The 21,526-nt window shown below is 36.1% G+C and overlaps 1 protein-coding gene and 1 long non-coding RNA gene across 2 annotated transcripts in view; one reads left to right on the top strand and one right to left on the bottom strand.

Annotated features, from left to right (window-relative positions):
* Window positions 1-21,526, top strand: part of CAMK4 (calcium/calmodulin dependent protein kinase IV) — a 212,950-nt gene that overhangs the window by 150,228 nt on the left and 41,196 nt on the right. Inside the window, exon 5 of the mRNA XM_057737667.1 lies at window positions 1,229-1,301. Coding sequence (XP_057593650.1) covers window positions 1,229-1,301 — 73 coding nt within the window. The remainder of the gene's footprint in view (window positions 1-1,228; window positions 1,302-21,526) is intronic.
* On the bottom strand, window positions 12,821-16,060 carry LOC130854820 (uncharacterized). The gene is made up of 3 exons (XR_009054196.1): window positions 16,037-16,060; window positions 13,756-13,904; window positions 12,821-13,246 (listed from the first exon to the last, which is right to left on the bottom strand). It is a non-coding gene; the product is annotated as an uncharacterized LOC130854820 (long non-coding RNA).

Raw genomic sequence — 21,526 nt, 5'->3', positions numbered from 1 at the left:
ATAGATATTAATTCTCTTCTATATTTTAGCTACAACTCCTCTGTGAAGCTGCCTGCTCCTGGACTTGGTTTTGCTGGGAGGTTTTGTTTTGTTTTGTTTTTACAAATTCAGTTTCAATACTACTGATCAGTCTGTTCAGATTGTCTATTTCTTCCTGATTTAGTTTTGACAGGTTGTATGTTTCTAGAAAATTTTCCATTTCTTCTAGGTTATCCAGTCTGTTGACATATAACTGTTCATGGTATTCTCTGATGATTTTTTTGTATCTCTGTGGTATTTGTTGTTATTTCTCCTCTTTCACTTCTTATTTTGTGTATTTGGGTCCATAAAGTAGAAAAATTCTTGGGCTATGTGTGTAATTGCATACCCCAAAGAAGAAAATCAAAGCAATGGAAGAAAATAAATACAAAACATTCTAATTCAGGGCAATTCTTGAAATTAAAATAGGAAAGATTTTAATTTCAAATTAAAACTTCTTGCCCAAATCTTTACAAAAAGAGCAAGTCATTTATTTGGGGGAAAAAAAAGCAGATGAGAGAGAGAGTAAGGGAATGGGAGAGAGGAGGTACAGGTAAAAAGAAAATGAGACATATCAACCAATTAGTTGCATGGCCTTTATTTGGATATTGATTCAAACAAACAAATAAACAAATTTTAATATGTCCAAGACAATTAGAAAGTTGAAACACTGCATATTTGATAATATTAAGGAATTGTAATTTATAGATATGATAATGGCCTTGTAGTTACAATTTTTAAAAGGTCCTTTATTTTTAGAGATACCTCCTTAAATATTTATGAATGAAATTATATGATGTCTTATATTTGCTTTAAAATAATAAAGGAGGAGGAGAAGTAATTAATTGGATAGATAAAACAACACTGGCCATGAATTAATAATTGCTGAAGCAGTGTGAGTTAAATGGGATGGTTCATGGTATATTGTCTACTTGGTATATGTTTGAACTGATTTGCAATACAAAGTTTAAAAAGAATTTGTTGTCCTCAATAGGATGGATACTTCAAGCCTAGGCAAAATAAATGTTTTGCATTTTCCTAAATAAACCTAAAGTCTTTTAGAGTGCCAACTTATGGAAATCCTTCCCTTCGTGTTGTGGTGGCCTGCTCCAATTATTTAGATAAATCCTCTTTAACATTAATTTAACGTCTTTTAACATCTACTCAACTGGATGCATGTGTCTGAGAAGCATTTCATGGTTTTTTGTAGGATTGTGGAAAAGGGATATTATAGTGAACGAGATGCTGCAGATGCTGTCAAACAAATCCTGGAGGCAGTTGCTGTAAGTATGAAGTGACAGCAATAGTGTAACTCTTGGTAATGTCTTCCTTTTACAAAATCATCATTTAAGAAGTGTATATCTTTGACAAGCCATAAGATTTACAGAAAATCAGTATGAAATATTTACTAGCAAATGTCGAACAAATTTATATTTTCTATTGTTAACTCAAACTCTGAAAGATACAGTCCTTGAATGTAATGCCATAAGTTTGTAAAAATCATTTCCATTCTATTATTATGAATCAGATCAGACTTTGGTGCCTATAGTTGTTCTTTTCTCTCTCTTTCTATTTCTTGAGTTTATCTCTATTATTTTTGTTGTTTGGTAAGGAAGTGGAAAAATGTTCAAGGAAATAAATATAGACTATAGAGCATAGAGATTATTGATTTTTCTTTCAAGAGAAGAAATAAGTAAATTAGGAGGAAAATTCTGACAATTTTATTTTTTTAAAGGGAAAAGTATGTTAAGATTTTAAACTAGAATAAATTTTTTAAGTTAATGATGGAAACATGCACATACATTTACCAAAAAATATATATAATTTTGAGAAGTTTGTATTGAATTAATAAGGAAATATTTGCCTAGATAAAACAGACTCAACTGGTGAAAATCTTCCTATACATTTAGTGCTGTTTAGTACATCCTGGGATGCTTTGGTGATTCATTTATTGAATATAAAGCCAGAACAGATTATTCTCTGAACAAACAGGATGGGACCCAAAGGGGGATATTCATTAGGATCACTTAAATAGACAAATCTATAAAATATACCCAGAATTAATATGTATTCTATTAATCAGAGTCAGTTATATAACTAAAATCATTAGTCAATATCTTGAGGAGCCACAGTGACACAAGTACATGTGCTATGAATTTTACCTACAACCAAAATGGGAAGGAAGGAAGGACAGACTCTTGATACCTAACAAGCTTATATACCAATTGTGGGGGAAAAAAAAAAAACAGCCTTCACAATCTGCACAGGGCTGCTAGATATAGAAGATCTGTGATCTAACAGAATCCATTACTGTGATATCAACAAGTTCAGTTGGCTTTATAGCCCAGACTTTCCAAATTATGTTTTCGTATAAAGTGTTTTGATCTTTATGCTATGGTTTAATTCAAATTAAAAGTTTGAATTTGGGGTGGATAAAAGCTGAAGAAGTTGCTGTGGAATTTTACTTTAAATACACAATGCAGTTCCTGATTATATGAATTTTGAATATCAAATTCGTCTTTTCACCACACCTAAAATAACCACTCCATTCCAGATTTTTCATCAGATATAATATATTTACCATCCTAGTTTCCTAAGCTTGCCAATTTGGGGATAGTTTTTAACTTTTCCATCACCTTCTCTCCTCATATCCACCTTCCCGACTTCAGTTGAATCTTTCTTTAAGTATCCATGGACGTAATCCTGCTCCCTTTGTCATGCTATGACTATTTCTGGTGTGACTTAGAAAAAAACATTTTTGGTTGCTTCCAATTCCTATCTCTAAGTATATATCTATATATGTCTATCAATCCTCTTTTGCAGTCACTGTTCTCATTTTGTCCCTTTTGAGTTCAGTAATGGTAGCTTTGTGCCTTTCTGAAATACTAATTTTAAAACTTCATTTCTCACTACTATATACCGTAGATTATCTATTCAAGTAAACTTGTTGGCAGTGGCCCACTATCACTTTACTCAAATCAGGTAGACAGCTGGAATTGCAGTTGAGTACTTTGGGAGTCAAACAGAGCTGGGTGCAGTTGCTAGATGTGCGAGCTTGGGTCTAACACTAAACACCTCTGAGCCTCAGTTTCCTCATGTAAAACAGGCATAACATTCAGCCTAACAGGGTTGTGGAAAAGACTAAATGAGATAAGGTACGGAAATCATAGCAATGTCAAAAAAGAGGGAAAAGAGGATAAGCAATTTCAGAGTCAGAATATTCATTTAAAGATGTATTACGTCTTGGGGACTTCCCTGGTGGTCAGTGGATAAGACTCCACGCTCCCAATGCGGGAGGCCTGGGTTCAATCCCTGGTTGGGTAACTAGATCGCACATGCATGCCACAACTAACAGTCCACATGCCGCAGCTAAGAAGTCTGCATGCTGCAACTAAAAGATCCTGCATACCATAATGAAGATCAAATAAATAAATTTTTTTTTTTAAAAAGGTGTATTACATCTTGTAAATCTACATATACATATATACTCCACAGCTGAGTGCTAAAATAAAAGACAAATGACAATAGTAGGTGCTCAATAAATATTTGCTGAATAAGTGAAAATTTATCAGAAGAGTCAGAAATAACCACTATTCTGTATTTTGTCTTTCTAGATGATGTCACATTTACTGAAACATTCTTATGATCATTTTTCTACTCAATTCATATAAAACAAAGCTATGTAATTTGCCTCCATTCATAAGATTCTTTTCTGCTCCCTTACTATCATTTAATTCTTTTCCTTTCCTTCAAAACTTAGCTTCTTCAATAGTTTTTTTCTGGTTGCCTCCGTCCATTTAGGTCAGCTCTTGACTCTTTTGGCTTATCACTGTGGGCATGCTTCAATTTAGTGATACCTCAGTTGGCTGACTGGGAGAAATTTACTCTCATTCAGTGAATGAGAAATGGATGCTTTCAGCATCAGGATTTTCCACCTGTTGGAGTTACATCAAGTGAGGAATGAAAGGGCTACCAATAGATATGGAGATGGAGGTGCTCCACATAGAACACAGGGACTAGAGTTCCTAGAACTCTATTTCAGGTCTGCAAAGATGGATTGATTAGTCTACTGCTAATCCTAAATTTAAAACAAACACTGTGTTAGTTTACCTACTCACAAAGCTCCAGTTTAGGAAGCAGGTTACCACATTCAAACCAAACATTCTTTGTAAGAAGTTTTATAAAAATCAAATTTTTTCTGATTGCTACAACTAAGGTTTAACTTAGAGAAAAAAATTAATTCCCCTCAGCATTTCACAGGTAGAAAGCAAGCAATTTAAAATTTGTGAGAAGTAGCTAACATTTATGAAATAGTTTATTGTAGTTACTACATGGCTATAGATAGCTATATAAAATAAGACAGTTGAGAACCCAAAGTAATCAGTGATATATCTCACATTTCCTCTGAATTGCACACTTTTAAGACTGTATATAGGCTGGTTTTTGAAAGCACAGAAGAAGAAAACTTAAAGATTAAAAAGTTCTAGGGAAATATGTTGCAGGCATAATTATACCCCTTAGGCAACAAATCTTGCAGTCCTTCCCTTCCTCCCCATTTCATCCCAATTCTTGCCCTAAATATTTCATATTATTTGTCTGACTGTAATCTTGCTCTTTCTGCTTTTTAGCTTTAAATAGCATTTTTGAAATCTTTTTAAATGAATATGAAAAATATTTCCCCCTTTGCATTTGAATTTATTCAGTTAGTCTTTAAGAGCAGATCTTTAAGCCTTCTTGAGTATTCTACCTGAAATGAATCCCAGGTAGTCCCAAGTTAAACAGTAGAGTCAATCTGGACATTCAGGATGGGTCATCGTGTCATCTGTCATAAAGCACAAGGCCAAACCTTAAAGCCCTCCTTTTCCATTTACTTACAGAGATAACCAGGGACTATTTCATCCACTCTGGCAACTCACTGTTGCCACCACCTCTGGTTCTTTCCTTGTTATCATTGATATCCTACTGTTCCTCTATTTTCAAAAAAGTCACTGTCCTTCTCTTTTTTCCACCCCTGATGCTGCCTTCCCTCTTTTGCTAACCACAGTTCCCTTGGACATGTATTAATTTCAGAACCATGAACTTGGAGCCTTGGGAGAAACTTGTAACATAGAGTATACACTGAATTCAATAAAATAAAAGGAAATGGCTGAAGAAATATTAAATATGTCTGCTATCCCAAGACAGATTATTTTTGTTTGAAGTGTTTAAAATATTATGGTGATGGGCTTGAAGAATTGCAAACAAAAGCATCTAACCTTTAAGGTTATGGGAAAAAAATATGGTATCTGAACATCGAAAAAAAAACAGGAAATGGACGTGATTTAAGGATGCAGAAAAAGATGAAATAGTAGAAGCTCCTTTTGGTAAATTTTAAAAAACATGTAATCTCCCCTAAAGAAGAACAAATTTAGCCTATTAAAGAATAAATCGATAAAGAATTAATGACTAGATATTGAAGAACTGGAACGGCAAAAGGGGAACACTAAGCTAATGTACTGCAGAGATAGCAACTTCGAGAATCAGCTTCCTCTTGGACTGGAGAAACCAAATAATAAGGTTGAGATTATTCAGATTTAGAAGTTTAAAAGAGGTGCTCTTTAGAACTGTGTCAAGGCTCACTGCTTGGCTGGGCTGGTGTCTCATTTCTGACCTCAGAGGCATTGCCCATGAAGCTGGCACTCAGACCTTTGAGAATGGTGTTCTAGCCAGCTAGTGCTGGTGTCACTGAAGAGGGACCCAGGGATTGGTTCTGCGAGCACTGGAAAAACTGCAAACTGGAATTAGCGGCTGTTATCGGAATGATTTTCCACTGCAAGGTAAAAAAGTGTTGCAAAGGTGCATGGGAGGAACAAGCAGAAAGACAAACTCAGAGAGGGAGCAAGTCTCTCCATCCTTTTCAAGCCTTCCACTCTCTCCCTAGTGACCTGTAAGAGCAGAGCCAAACAGGAAGCCAGCAGAGCAAAAGTGTGACTTGTAACTCAAGTCCCAGCTTCACAAAGTGGACTATAGAAGGGCAGATTTAAAGTTGAGAGACAATAGCTTAATAAATGGTACTGGAAGTTATTTGAAAACAAAAATCAATTCTCAAAATTTCTGTTTCTATTCATAGACTCTTTGAAGTCTTCATAGTCTTTACTAATGTGTGTGGAATGGTTCTAGAGGTCAATGAATTCGAAACAAGTGCAGCCGCGTTAAAAAAAATTACTGTCTATATTTAGTACCAAGTACTACGCTTGATAATGTTTATAGTTTAATGGGCATAATATATATGTTATTCAACTTTACATTATTTGACATGTTTAAGCCTTCTTCCACCTGACCTCTTATTCCTTGTTGATAGAATCAATCTACTTTTATAAAGATGGAAAAGGCCAGAACTTCTTTTCCCACCCTCCCTTGCAGCTACATAAGAACATATGACCTGATCCTCACCAGTGAGTTCTGATGGGCAGTCTGCTTGTGAGTTAGTGGAAGAGTTTCCCTTTAATAAAAGGAGAACCAAGGGAAGAAGGGTCTTTTCTCTTTTTCACTGTCATATTGGTAGTCTGCGTATGATGCTGGGAACTGCTTTTGCTGTCTTGTAATTATGAAGAGAAACATAACTGTTGAAGAAGGTAGAGAAAAAAGTAGACATCATTGGAATTCTCCTGCTTGATATCTCATAGATGAAAAGTTTCTCGATATTTTTGCCACTTTAAATTGTATATCTTACTTGAAGCAACTGAACTTCTTCTTAAATAAACTTTTGAGTATGTACTAATAATGGTTCTTGGTCAGAGCAAACCATATAATTTTCCATCCACCTAAACACAGCATGAAGGGCATACTCCTAGATGAAAAGGTTCTGGTCCCACACATTTCTTAAAAACTGAATTTCACTGAGTGTAAAACACACTTCTACATACTGATAAATCAGGATTAAGTATGATTTGAAGGGAAAATGAGGTTTAAGGTTATTAACAATAACCTTGCTTCTGACACTTGTTCTTTGTTTTTGTGAATATTGTTCCTGCTTGGGTCCACTTATTGTCAATAAAAAGATTCTTCTGAGGACTTAATTAAGCAATGAGAGACTAGAACAGAAAATGGGGGTGGGGGAGGTGTTGTTTAAGTTTGTCAGTTCCAAGTAAATTGTTTTTTTTCTGGTGAGATTTTGTCTCTTGTTACTTCTCTTTGAATATTGAACTCTAGAGGATGGATTTCAATGCAAGGCTCAAGGCATTAGAACACTATAATGATAATTTTACCAATAAAAAGTAGAAGTGGTTATATATTCTTACTAAGAATTGAGAGATTACATTCACCAGAAAAGAAATAACAAATAGTTCTGTTAATGTTCTAATTTTTTTATTTATAAACATAGAATAAAATAGATCAATGGCTCAGGCATAGTATAGATACGTTATCAGAAAAAAAGTTTGGAGTAAAAAAAAAAATCTACATTCTGAAAATATAGCTCAATGTTAGGTACCTGGAGATCTAAAAATAATGCCTGGGAAGAAGGTATCATTCTCATTAAATGTTTCTGTACATCATTATTGGACATGATAATAATATCAAAAGTTTATCAAATTCTAAGTGGCCTTCTCTCTTTTGATTCCAAGGTATCACAGAAAATTCTGGAGTATATATCTAGGAATTTTCCAATTACTATACACAAAATATTATATCAATTGTTACATTCTAAATGACTTGTTGTTTCTGTAAATGTTGAATTATGTCAGTAATTCAGTTCAACCATTAGCTGATTTTCTATATGTGCCCAAATCTTGGATACAGAGATTAAGAAGTTCATTAGTTTATAGAGCAGATAGACATATAAGCATATAGTGTAAGATGACATATGTGCACCAGTTGATGCATTTTGCAAATTCAAAGACATTAGGAAGGGTTAAAGCTATTCAAAATATCTAGAAAGAAACTGAGTCAGAAAAATCTTGCCAGGGGATGTTATGTCTGTGGTGGGTTTAAAAAAAAAATTGTTCTTTAATAGGCAGCCAGTATGGAAAAAAAGGGAATCCCAGGAATATTCCTTTTCTCCTACAAATTTTTATAGAACATAATAGACCAAAAGTGCAAAGGCATGAACTGCTGGTCTTTGGGTATTGCTAGAAAGTAAAGTACACTTGGTGAGAAGTGGGGCTTGAATGAGAGGCAGGGATCCTGTCCTGAGAGGCTTACATGTCTTGTGAAAGAGGTTCCCATGTTTCTGTAGATGAGGAGACCCTGAGGGTCTTTTGCTGCAGGACCGTCATCCTTCATGGCATCATGAGGTCCAGAAGCAGGGCGGCCAGTTAAGAGGTTGTGAAAATGTGCAGTCGAGAGATGAAAAGCATCTGAAGGGACATGGCTTGTGATTCTATGTATGAAATATGCCAGCAGCTAAGCACAGAATTCCCCTTGGGTCTTTACTGTCAATAGTTATGAATGTTACATATGTGAAGATTTAGAGATTATGAGAAATAAACTAGAGTGGAGAACATGCATAGAAGAGGACTGAGAAGACTGATAAGAACTTCTCATCAAACTTTCTCACCGTTATTAACAGTACAGTTAATACTCTCCTCACCTCTCTGCCCACTTGCTCTCTGAAGCTTTACTCCATTCTCTTCCATACAGTCACACAGTTCCTCTGATGACCTCTTCCTTCAATTCCTCTTTCCTTCTCCTACATTTTTTCCCTTTTATATTCTTCTTTTGCCTCTCCTCTAGTGAGAACAAGTGATGAATAAAACAACAGCAAAAAATAACAAACGTTTTAAGAGACCAACAAAGCCTTTAGCCCAGGAGGACCATGTTCGCTATGCACAGCATGCACTGTAGGTCCTGAGGAGAGCTACAGAGAGGAAACATGAGACACAGTCCCTGCCTGGAAAGATTTAACAAGAAAAAGAGGGTTAAAAATAACATCTAGGTTATCTTTCTTAGAAGGAAACACCTCAGGATTGAGATGAATGTCTTCACTATTGCAAAAGCCCATTGAAGTGTCATGGACATGAGGTTACTGAGTAGATGTGACCTGATTCTTACTTGATGTCCTTGCATTATAGTCTTTAGAAGGTCATTCACAGCTGTTCTGTCAGGTTTCAGATGCTAAAGGAATGAGATTCACAGAATCCCTGACTGTGGAGCAGAAGAATTGGATAACCTAAAGTAAGGGTAGGAAAAAATTTTCTAGTTAATAGTGGCAGTATTTAAAAAAAAAAAAAAAAGCACCAAAAGGGAAACAAAATGTAGGAATAGAGAACTACCCACAGTGTCCTTATGAGGTCAGGAAAGGCACACATTTTTTCTATTTGTATAGATGACCTACAAAAATTAATGTGAATAAAGAGAAAAAAGATGGGGATTCAAGCTATAAGAGAATACAGTTTTAAGTAAGGTAATAAGTTTTAATTACATTTAAAAATGCTTATTCCAAGCAGGTGTGTATTGACCATGAGAAGAAGGATATTATCATATTATTATGGTATATTTTCTATTTTAAACAAACCTTACTCTGATTGGCAATTTGGCCTATTTTCTGTTCCTGTGATACAGTATTGTACATCTATGTATGCTGTTCCTCTGACCCTGAATATTCTGAAAAGCTAAAATCCAGAAAAAGCTGAGCAAAGAATTCTACCACCCACAATGGGCTCTCTAGAAGGACAGTCTCTTCTTTACATCAGTATAGTTTATGTGTGACAGCCTCTACCTATGCGCTGCATGGGAAGGACTCTCAGCTGGAAAGATTCCTTTAACAATGATCCCCTTTTAAGAAAGAATGATTGTGTGAAATATCAAAGTATTGTGGCTTGAAGGTGAACAGTGATCTTTCCTTTGTATGTGTGTTTCTCTCCAAGGATGGTAGAGTAACTAAGGTTAGACTCTAGCTAACTATCTCTATGTTGTTTTTTCATTGATTATTTATTGGAGCATGGGATGGGACCATGAAATTTGTTTCTTTGCTCTCAGGTAATAGTTGTCTGCCCCAAAACTGAAGTATCCTCTGTCTTGAGGAAATGAAGTCCTATTTTATATTATATAGATCAGTGTGAATGAATCTTCTACTTATGATGTCTTTGACCCATAAAAAAATGAATTTTTATTTTGGGAATGGTTAATTCAGAAGTAGTGTGGAAAAAAATGAATAATTCTCTGAAAGAGTCAGGTAGAATATGTTTTTATTTCTGGGTCAGAAGAAGAGCTTTCAGGCAAAATTATAATAATGCTCTGTTAACTTCATTCCTTGAACATGGACTTTTGATTTTAGTATTATTAAATAATTCAAGAGCAAATTCTGCAATGGTTTTACAAAGTATTTTTCCTGCCTCATAAATGGGAAATGTATAATTCAATGGAGATGTCAAATTAACAAATAGGCAGAGGCCTAGGTCATAGCCTATAGGTTGCACCAGTCATGAAAACAGAAAGTTAATGGTTTTCTTGTTTTAGTCACTGTCTTTGGTCCCATCTCAGAAGTGTAGCTCCTGAATAAGGAGTGCTCACAAAAATCCAGCTTACTCACTTTGGCTAAGATTCAGCATTTCTCAATGAGAACAACAGGAACACTAGTTTCATTTGGGCTGGGCGGTTCTTTGCAGGTGGTTAGCATCATTGGCTATATTAACCTGTTCAGGCTGCTGTAACAAAATACCACGGATTGGGTGGCTTAAAGAAAAAACATTTATTTCTCAGAGTTCTGGAAGTTAAAAGTCCCAGAACAGGATGCCAGGATGGTCAGATTCTTAGTGAGGGCTCTGTCCTGGTTTTTAGACTGCAGCCTTTTTGCTGTGTCCTCACACAGGAGAAAGAGCAAGCTCTGGTCTCTTCATCGTATAATAGCACTAATGCCATCATGGGGGCTCCACCCTCAAAACTTCATCTAAATCTACTTACCTCAAAAGGCTTCACCTCTAAATACTCTCACATTGGGGATTAGAGCTTCAACATGTGAATTCTGAGGGGACACAAACATTTAGTCCACATCACTAACCTCAATATAGTACACTGAATGCCAGTAGGAGGCCCAGATATCGTGACTACAAAAAAGAAAGAATACTTTCACACAGTTTCCAATGCGTCTTAGTGCAACTGCCCCCTTAATGTGTCTATTCTCTCCCTCTCTCTGTGTGTGTCTCTGTCTCTGTCTCTCTCTTTCTTTACCCCTGCCTCTCTCTTACTTTCAAACTCTCTCCCTCCCTCCTTCCTTCTCTCTCTTCCTTTATTTTGTAAGTTCCAGAGAATCATCACCATCTAAAGAGCTAAAGAAATAGCAACACCATTGCAATATAGGCAGTGTCGGACACCCTAACAATTCTTGTTAACTTTTTTGCCTACTTTAAAGAAAAAATTTGTTATTTCAGTAACCCCCAGAGGTTTCAAAATGTTGTCTTGACCTAGGGCAAGAATACTCTTTCCCATTCCAGTGTTTCACTTTATCTTTCTGCCTTTTGTAAATGTAATTTAAGGCCCCTCTGCAACATCCTCTTTATTTTTGGCTCATGAAAGAAGTGTGAAATAATTTTAATGCATTTTATATGCTATATATTTAATACTAATATTCTGTGATTTCTGACCACAGTGTTTCCTCCCAAATATTTATTTTGCTTAAAGTTTACAGAGCCTACTCTGCTTATTTTTTTCAAGGAAATGATTCCCTACATATCATCAATCCATAAAATTTTGCCAGAATGTCAAGGCTCTGCCTATTATGTTATAAACAGTTGGTGGATTAAATAGATAACTATCAATACTTATCTGTGCTCTGGACACTTAAAAATAACCAAAACTCAGATTTTATTAATAGAATGGTCCATGTGTTTTGAAAGAGGTGTATAAGTTGCATGATTATAGTGGCAAACGATGACCACCAAGCAAATGAGTAGTACATATACATAACTTGGAATGTGGACAAGGATGAGTCACACTTAACTGTCTTTTGCTTTCTTTATGTAGCAGTACATGTTGCACCAAAGTACTGTAGTCCCCCTTATCTGGGGTTTTTGCCTTCTTTAGATTCAGTTACCCACAATCAACCATGGTCTGATAATATTAAGTGGAAAATTCCAGGAATAAACTGTTTATAGTTTTAAGTCACGTGCCATTCTGAGTAGCATGATGAAATCTTGCAGCATCCCTCTCCGTCCTGCACCTGATATGAATCATCCCTTTGTCCAGTATATCCCACTAGTCATTTAGGTTATCAGATCAACTATCACACTATCGTGTGCTTGTGTTCCGGTAACCCTTATTTTACTTAGTAATGGCCCCCTTTAAAGCACAAGAGTAGTGATACTGACAATTCAGATATGCCAAAGAGAGCCGAAAAGTGCCTCCTTTAAGTGAAAAGTTCAAAGTTCTTGGCTTAATAAGAAAGAAAAAAAATCATGTTCTGAGCTTATCAAGATCTACTAAGATATATGGTAAGAATGAATCTTCCGTGCATGAAATTGTGAAGAAGGAAAAAGAAATCCGTGCTAGTTTTGCTGTAATCCCTCAGACTGTAGAAGTTATGGCCACAGCGCACGATGTGTGCTTAAGATGGAAAAGGTATTAAATTTTTACAACAAGATATTTTGAGAGAGATAAAGTGATTAAAGAAATAGAATAAAGTTTCTACACACTAAAAAAAAAAGATATTTTGAGAGAGAGAGACACCATATTCACAAAACTTTTATTATAGTATATTGTTATAATTATTCTGTTTTATTGTTAGGTATTATTAACCTCTTACTTAGCCTGATTTATAAATTAAATTTTATCATAAATACATATGTATAGAAAAAACAGTGTATATGGGTTCAGTACTATTTACAGTTTCAGGCATCCACTAGGAATAATGGAATGTATCCCCTGCAAATAAGGGGCGAGGGCTACACTGTATAACTTTCAGCTCTAAATTTTGTTGCCGTAATAATGGCTACTCTGTGCACTGAGGCCAAATAGAAATACGGAGACAGAGATTTTGGAGGAAGAGAGAGATGGCTTTATTTTTCTGCCAGGCAGAAGGGAAGACACAGCAGGCTAGCACCTCAAGAACTGTGCCCCCTGCTCCTCGGGAGTTGGGAAAGATTTTATATGTGGGGCTCACAGCCCGGGTAAATGATAAGAGTCCAGGTGGTGAGGATCTTGCATTCTTTTCTTCTGCAAAGTTATGGCCAAAGCTGGCATCAGGCAGCAAAGCAACCGGGTCTGGTGTACCTGAAGTTATTGGCCCATGACCTTCTTTTTGAAACGAAGACTCCTGGTTGGGGGGGGGGGGATGACAAGTACAAAGTATAATTTGTATGGAGTCAGAGAGGAATTAGATTTGTGAGAGACAAGTCTAGCTACAAGTGTTTGTTAGTAATAATAGCTAAAGAATAACCAAGATTGTTTAACTCTTTCAGGCCAGATTATCTTTCTCCTCTAGGCTGTTTGAAGTTCTCTTTGTTTTCCTTGCTCTCAAGAGGAAAAAGAATAATCACTTCTATTTGCACTGCAACAATTTCCCCCACTGCTAGTTTATTCCCTCCATATCAGTGGAGAAACTCACTTCTATTTGTATTGCAACAATTTGATACAGCACACCTGCAAGTTGGAGATCATTGCATTGGCATCTCTGTAGTGATCGATTTTCTTCAGATTTATTTTGTGTTATTTAAAAGACTTTCTTTGGATATTTAGGATCCTTCTTAATTTTTAAGATAAAAGCATACATCATATCACACCATTTCTTCCCTTAACTCTCCAGTGTCTCCCCATCACACTCACCCTCTATGCATGGCCCTCAAAGTCTTGCCTGAAAGGCCTTCTGCTGACCTCATGATCCTCTCTTTCCATGGGCCTTCATTCACAGCACTCCAATGACCTTCTGCTCCTCCAACGACCTTCTGCTCCTCCAACATGGGAAGCTCTAGTCCCTGGAATTTTGAGCTCTTGTTTGAAACTAGAATATAAATGACCTGGTGTCTTGAAGCTCTTTCTACCATGTACAGCACTCAGAATCCTTCATGATACATAGTGAGCATCCCATAAGTATTTGTTGCATGACTGGACAGATGAAAAATTGTTTATTGCTTCATTCTTTTATTCATGCATGCATTTACTCACCACATAACCAAACTAAAAATATTTATTGGGCTTATATTTAGACCTAACACTGTAAAGTCAATAAGAGAGTGTTACCAAGTCCAAGCTCATTCTGCTCCCTGCATGACAGGCCAGTGAATCGGAGATGAGGTGTTAAGGCAAGGAATACGACTTTATTCAGAAAGCCAGCAAACTAAGAAGATGGCAGACTAATGTCTCCTAAAAAACTATCTTATTGGGGACTGGATGCTAGTTTGCTTTATAGAACCAGAAAGGGAGGGGCTGTGGGGAAGTAAAGTTAAAGGGCCATCAGTCTTACAAAAGATCTCCAGGAATAACCAGCCTCAGTGAGGGGATATGTTAATTTTAGCCATTCACACAGGTGGGCAGGGCAGATTTAGTTCAACATTCAGACAGAGGGACAGTGTTCCCGGATGCAGGCCATCATGTATGATTACAATAACAAAAACAACAAAAAGCAAAGAAACAGATCTAACGTGGCATCCAAGAGCACACGGCACGTGTGTGCCAAGAGTTTATATTTATGATCTTTAGTTTACCATTTGCTAACTGCAAAATACCCAGTATATTCATTTTCTATTTCTGAGTAACAAATTACCACAAATTTAGCAACTCAAAACAACTAATTCTCTCTCAGATTTGTAGGTCTAGAGACCAGGGGGCTCTACTGGGTTCTCTGCTTAGAGTCTCACAAAGTGGAAACCAAGGTGTTAGTTGTCTGGGTGCTTATCTGGAAGCTCTGGAGAAAAATCTGCTTCCAAACTCATTGAGCTCCCAAGCTCACTGGCCACATTCACAGCTGTGTGGTTGTATGACCAACATCCCTGTTTCCTCACTGCTTGTCAGCCAGAGACTGCTTTCTGCTCCTGAAGGCTTCCTCATTCCTTGGCACATGCCTCCCTCCAACTTCAAAGATAAAGTGCTTCAAATCCCTGACTTCCTTTTCTGCTGCCAGCCAGAGAAAACTCTCTGCTTTTCAAGGGTACCTGTGATTTGATTAAACCTATCTGAATAATCTCCTATTGTCATGTAGATTAATATAATCCTAGGAATGCTGCCTTATTGTATTTGTAGATTCCACCCACACTCAGAGGGGAGGGCATTTAATATAAGAGCTAATTTCACCTGGGTTCCTTCATAGAATCCTGCTTATTACACCCAGACCAGCCTACTCTTACTAATCAAGGTGTGATGCGTTCATTTTCTAATGTAATATATTCAGTCTAATCAACTCAAAACACGGATTCTATGGGAAAGTAAATTAGGAATCCAAAGTTCAACATTCAAGGATAGACTTGAATGTCATTGGTTTTCAGGCTTTTCAAAGACTCATTCACTGGCAAGTGTTTTGGTTTATTTCTTCTTTAATGTGTAATAATTTGTGTTCTCATGCTTTTCTGTTATTCTCTCCTGTTTTTTTTCTTTTTTTATATATGTTAGGAAATCAATTCTGCTACTTCAGAGCATTAACCACAAGTATTTTCAAAGGTTTTCAAAACTATTTGCCATATCTTAAAACAAGCTGAAACACAGATCAGCGATCAAAAAGAAGGAATAATGGCTGTGACTGAGGCTATGTGTGGCATTTTGGCACAAAAAAAACATAAATATGCAATATACTTACATACATTTGTTTTTTTTTTATGTTGCTCTCTTAACATATGTTTCGCTTAACAATATGCCTTGGAAATTTTTTCCATTTATGTATTAGTTTTCTATTGCTGAATCACAAATTACCACAAACTTGAGCACTTAAAAAACAACACCATGTACCATCTTACAGTTTTGTAGGTCAAAAGTTAGGTGTGCATGGCATGACTAGATTCTCACAATTCCAAAATCAAGGCATCATCAGGGCTGCACTTTTCTCTGGGGGCACTGGGGAAGAATCCGCTTCCAAGCTTGCTCAGTTCCTTGGCAGAACTCAGTTCCTTATAGTTACCTTGATATTTGGCCTTCTTTCTCCATCTTCTCACCTGCAAAGGCACATCAAATCCTTCTCATGCTTTAAATCTATTTCATTGACTCTTCTGCCTTCCTCTTCTGCTTTTAAAGACTCATACAATTACATTGGGCCCATCTGGATAATCCAGGATAATCTCTGTACTGTAAGGCACAGTTATTCATAATCCTAACTACATCTGCAAAGTCCCTTTGCCCTGTTACATGACATGTTCACAGTCCTGGGATTGGAGCATAGGGTATTCTTTGGGACCATAATTCTGTCTACCATATTTTAATACATAGAGATCTTTTTCATTCTCTTAGTTGCTATGTGGTTTTTCATACTGTGGGTTCTATGTAATTTATTTATCCAGTTACTACATCGTTAAGTTTTTCCAATTTTAAAAATTATACATAATATTGTAATAAATATCCTTAAGGCATAGTCTGTACAAGTGAAAATATTTCTTTAAGATGCATTCCACAAGGTGGCTTCTGTGAGATAAATAATATATTCATCTTATATTCTCTTATGGATGCTGCTAAATTGCAAGGCTTTACCAATCTGCAACATTGCTAATAGATTGTCTTCCTCTTTACCAGCATGTGCATCTGACTAATCCTGATCATTATATTCTTTTTTCTATCTTTGCCCTGTTTTTCAGTGATTTTTATGTGTTTCTCTCTTGTTGGTAGGTAGGAGCTCTGTATATATTCAAATCTTAATCTTTATCATATGTGTATAATCTTTTACATATATATATCTTTATATGTAATCTATATCATATAGACGATGGATAGAGTAAATGTTTTCTCCTAGTTTTGCTTTGTTTGTATTATCTTGCATAATTTTCCCATAGGGGATCATAAGGGTTTTTTTTCCATTGGTTCTAAAAATTTATATTTTTTATATCTTTCTTAGGAAGTCCTATCATATTCTCTCTCTCTTTTTCTCTCTATACTTAAAATCTTGTGTATTTACTCAAAATATTTTGTAGTCATTTTGTTTTTTTCTTTTCCTTTTCTTAGCTTAATAGCTCTTTAAGCCACACATTAGTTTGATTCATCTTTGTTAGTTTAATTCACACTTGTTTGTTCAATAGGTCTTTACATGGAAATATTATTATTATTGTTTGTTATTTTAGTGAGCTTGTGTGTGCATTTATATTTTTAGTTCTCTGGTGATTCCTTTTATAACTTTAAACAATTTCCTTCAACCTCTACTTTATATTTTATTAAACTTAGGCACTATATATTTTCTCTTCACTGAGAAAAATAAGGAAATTAATACACATCCACTTCCTTCCACTGACCTCCACCTTCAGATTCTCTCTTGTCATATCTGTTTTACACCAGTAAGGTTTACGTCATTTGTATTCTGCATCTTACTTGTTTGGGTTCTACCTTTAAATAGACTTGATGCCCATCATCAGCCCTTTACCACAGCTTTTTCTCTTTTTCTTTTAAAGAACTTTTATTGAGATATAATTGACATACAATAAACTGCATATATTTAAAGTGTACAAATTGATATTTTTTTCTTATTAGTGATATATATATGGCAATCCCAATTTCCCAATTCATCCCACCCAACCCCCCACTTTCACCCCTCAGTGTCCGTATGTTTGTTCTCTACATCTGTGTCTCTAATTCTGCCTTGCAAACCAGTTGATCTGTACCATTTTTCTATATTCTACATATATGCGAATATACGATATTTGTTTTTTTCTTTCTGACTCACTTCACTCTGTATGACAGTCTCTAGGTCCATCCATGTCTCTACAAATGTCCCAATTTTGTTCCATTTTATGGCTGAGTGATATTCCATTTTATATATGTACCACATCTTCTTTATCCATTCATCTGTTAATGGACATTTAGGTTGCTTCCATGACTTGACTATTGTAAATAGTGCTGCAGTTGAACATTGGGGTGCGTGTATTTTTTTGAATTATGGTTTTCTCTGGGTATATGCCCAGTAGTGGGATTGCTGGGTCATATGGTAATTCTGTTTTTAGAATTACCACAGTTTTTTCTCTTTATTTCTTAATTGGCTGGATTTAGTCATCAAGTAGTTAGGGTTTTGTTTGTTTGTTTGTTTGTTTGTTTTACTTTGGGTTTGTTTTTCCTATTCCCAGAAAGGCATAGCAACAATATATGCCCCAAATTCTTTCATGACTTTTATGGTCACTTTATGTTTGCAGGACATTTTGTAACATTTGTGGGGCACTTGGTTCTAACCTCAGCCATCTGTACCCATTCCTCTGTAATCTCCCAGCACTGAAAGCTGCCTTGCAGAAATCTGACATCAACTTGATATTTCCCTTCTTAGAGATAGATGACCTGCTTTTTTCTGCTTAGAGGTCTATGAATCCCTTCTCTATCCTTAAAGTTCAATTACTTAAGCAGATGCATGTCAGTTTTCACAGCTCTTATCCTACGTGGAAAGCAGCAATAGCATTTCCCCCATTTTACAATTGTGCACAAACTAGCTTGAAGAGGTTGTACAAAAAGTGGAACCAAAGCTGTTAAAACTCCCAGTCTAGGCTTGATCACATTGCCAGGCATCTATAGAAGTCTTCCTTATTGGCCTTTGGGATTCTGGATCTTTTAAGTTTCAATCTGTATGAAAGTCCATTAAGTTAAGCACTCTTGTAGGCTTTTGATGATTTTCTGAGCTTATATCTAAGTCAAAGTAGATGGAACATTGGGCTGTTTTGGTTTCTATGACTCCCTGGCCCACTTCTTAGACAATTGCTGAACCCTAATCTAAGGTTCTACCCACACCCAACTTCATTCACCTGCAATAAATTCTTAAGCTGAATGCATATATTTGTTCTCATCTTTAACTTTTTCTCTTCCTGAGAGATATAAATTTAGAATTTCAACAAATCTACTTTCTTCCCTGCACTCTTATGGCATTTTCTACCACTCTTGTGAAGCACTAACCGCATTGTATTATGGTTAGTTGTACATGGTCCTGTCTCCTGAAATAGGCAGAAATAATGGCTTATTCATTTATGTCTATCATCCTTTTCCTCTGCGCTCTAACCCCCTCCCCCCACACACCCCACATAAGCCTTTGTATTCACAGCACAAACATGCACAATATATATTCATTGACTTGAATCCAATTATTTACAAAAACTTGTTTATGATCCGCAGTATTTTGAGTGCTGGGGATATTTTAGAAGTGTCCTTATATCCTTGATTTTTAAAAGATAAAAGGACTTCAAATACATTTAATAATTCAAAACACTATTAAATCACATTACTTTCAAAAATGAAAATGCTAATCCAGCTCTGCAGGAGAGCACTTTTCATAGAACGTAATATCTTTTAAAATCTAAATAAATACACACAGCATACTTTTCTATGTTTTGGAAAAGAGATCTAATTTCATAGAACTTGACACGATGATAAATATAGGGGAAAAACCCATGTTGAAAAACATAATTTCTCATACATACACTTTGCATTCTACTCTTGCATTCCATTATACTTCTCAAAATTTAATCTTAAAAGACTTACATTTCTGTGAATAGTATGTTAAATGTGCCGTAGGTTCTGACTGTCTGTGATTTATTCTTTGAAATGGTCACTTGAATGTTGGAACCTATCTAGAACCCCAGTATCTAACTTTTAAATTCCATCCTGACTTTTGCCTGTGAAATTACTGTTACAGAAGGTTAGCCACACTCAAGGCTTATTGGCTCTGGATCCTGCAGAATTCCACAAATTCCATCTTATTATAAGTTGACTTTCACTGAGGAAGGCCTTGTTAACTCTGATTCACATCATTTATACCTTCTATTTATATATGATGGGCCATTTAATGAAAGAATTATATGCTTATGATCTATTCTGCTAGAAAACTGAAAGAAGAAAGAATCTTGAGAGGAATATACAGTTGAACACATGTGACTAAGACCTAATAATAACTCTCTCAATAGTAATAGTACCAGCCATCACTACCATGTGTTATTAAGCACTTATTGTGGACCAAACTTTTGCTAAAAGCTTTATGTAAATTATTTCATAATCTTCACACCTATAAGGCTATCAGTCTTATTAAATTAACTTCATAGATAAGAAAACTTAGACTCAGAAAGGTTAGGTAACTTTTTTAAGATCACATAGCTGGGGCTTCCTAGGTGGCACAGTGGTTAAGAATCTGCCTGCCAATGCAGGGAACACGGGTTCAATCCCTGCTCCAGGAAGATCCCACATGCCACGGAGCAACTAAACCCATGTGCCACAACTATTGAGCCTGTGCTTTAGAGCCCGTGAGCCATAACTATTGAGCCCATGTGCTACAACTACTGAAGCCCATGCACCAGAGCCTGTGCTCCGCAACAAGAGAAGCCACGGCAATGAGGAGACTGTACACCACAATAAAAAGTAGCCCTCACTCACCACAACTAAAAAAAGAAAGCCCAGGCACAGCAGCAAAGACCCAACACAGCCAATAAAATAAATAAATAAATATAAATAAATAAATAAATTTATAAAAAAAAGATCACATAGCTGGTTTGTGGCAGAATCAGGATTAAAACACAAAATAAAAGTTGACTTCAGAGTTTATGCTCTTAATCCCTCTGCAGTCTGCCTTCCTCTACCATATCCTGCTATAGATGATGTCAGACCCAAAGCCAGGGACAGAGATGAGCAGACAGAGAGGCCTAAGCACAGAAGGAGTTCAAGGGCTAACACTGAAACATGACAAGTGAGACAGATCGATTTTAAAGATCACGCAGCAGTGAAAAAGTCACACTTTTTTAAAAGACACAGGTGCATTGCAGCAGGTGTGCCTGTTTATGTTTGCCTTTGCTTTCTTACTCTTGGATGCAGTTCTTGGAAACTGCTTATTTGACATAATGAGAGAGAATCACTTTACATACTATAATTAAAAAATTAAGTCTGGCTCAAATAAATTAAGAATATGTACAAATGCATATTCCATTCTTTTTTGGGCAAGAGTAGGTGGGACTAATGATAGCTTCACAGATGTAACTCTTCCATGTGCAGTCAGCTCTGTCGCTTTGTCAATATGCAAAATGATGGTAGTATCAAAAGTTAAACATCCCTTGATGCAAGTCAATAGTAAGACATTGAGTAGAAGACTTAAATTCTTCTTAGCCAAATTCAATGTCCATTTAATTATTGTATTTCTTCACAAGTAGTTGCCCTTTTATACTGTTATTGAGTCCAGGCTAGCTCTGCTCACGACACAACAGGCCAATGAATCAGTGACAAGATGTTGAGGCAAGAAATAGCGACTTTATTTGGAAAGCTGGCAGATGGAGAAGATGGCATACTAATGTCTCAAAATAACCATCTTATCGGGGTCTGGATGCCAGTTTCTTTTATAGAATCAGAGAGGGAAGTAAAGTAAAAAGGCAGAATAGGAGGGAGAGGTGGGGAGAAAGTAAAGTAAAAAGGGCCATCAGTCTTGCAAAGCATCTCCTGGAATGGCCAGCCTTGGGGA

The sequence above is a fragment of the Hippopotamus amphibius genome, chromosome 1 (assembly GCF_030028045.1).
Source record: "Hippopotamus amphibius kiboko isolate mHipAmp2 chromosome 1, mHipAmp2.hap2, whole genome shotgun sequence".
In the NCBI taxonomy this organism is placed as follows: Eukaryota; Metazoa; Chordata; class Mammalia; order Artiodactyla; family Hippopotamidae; genus Hippopotamus; species Hippopotamus amphibius.
This window is presented reverse-complemented; position numbering and strand designations above follow the sequence as displayed.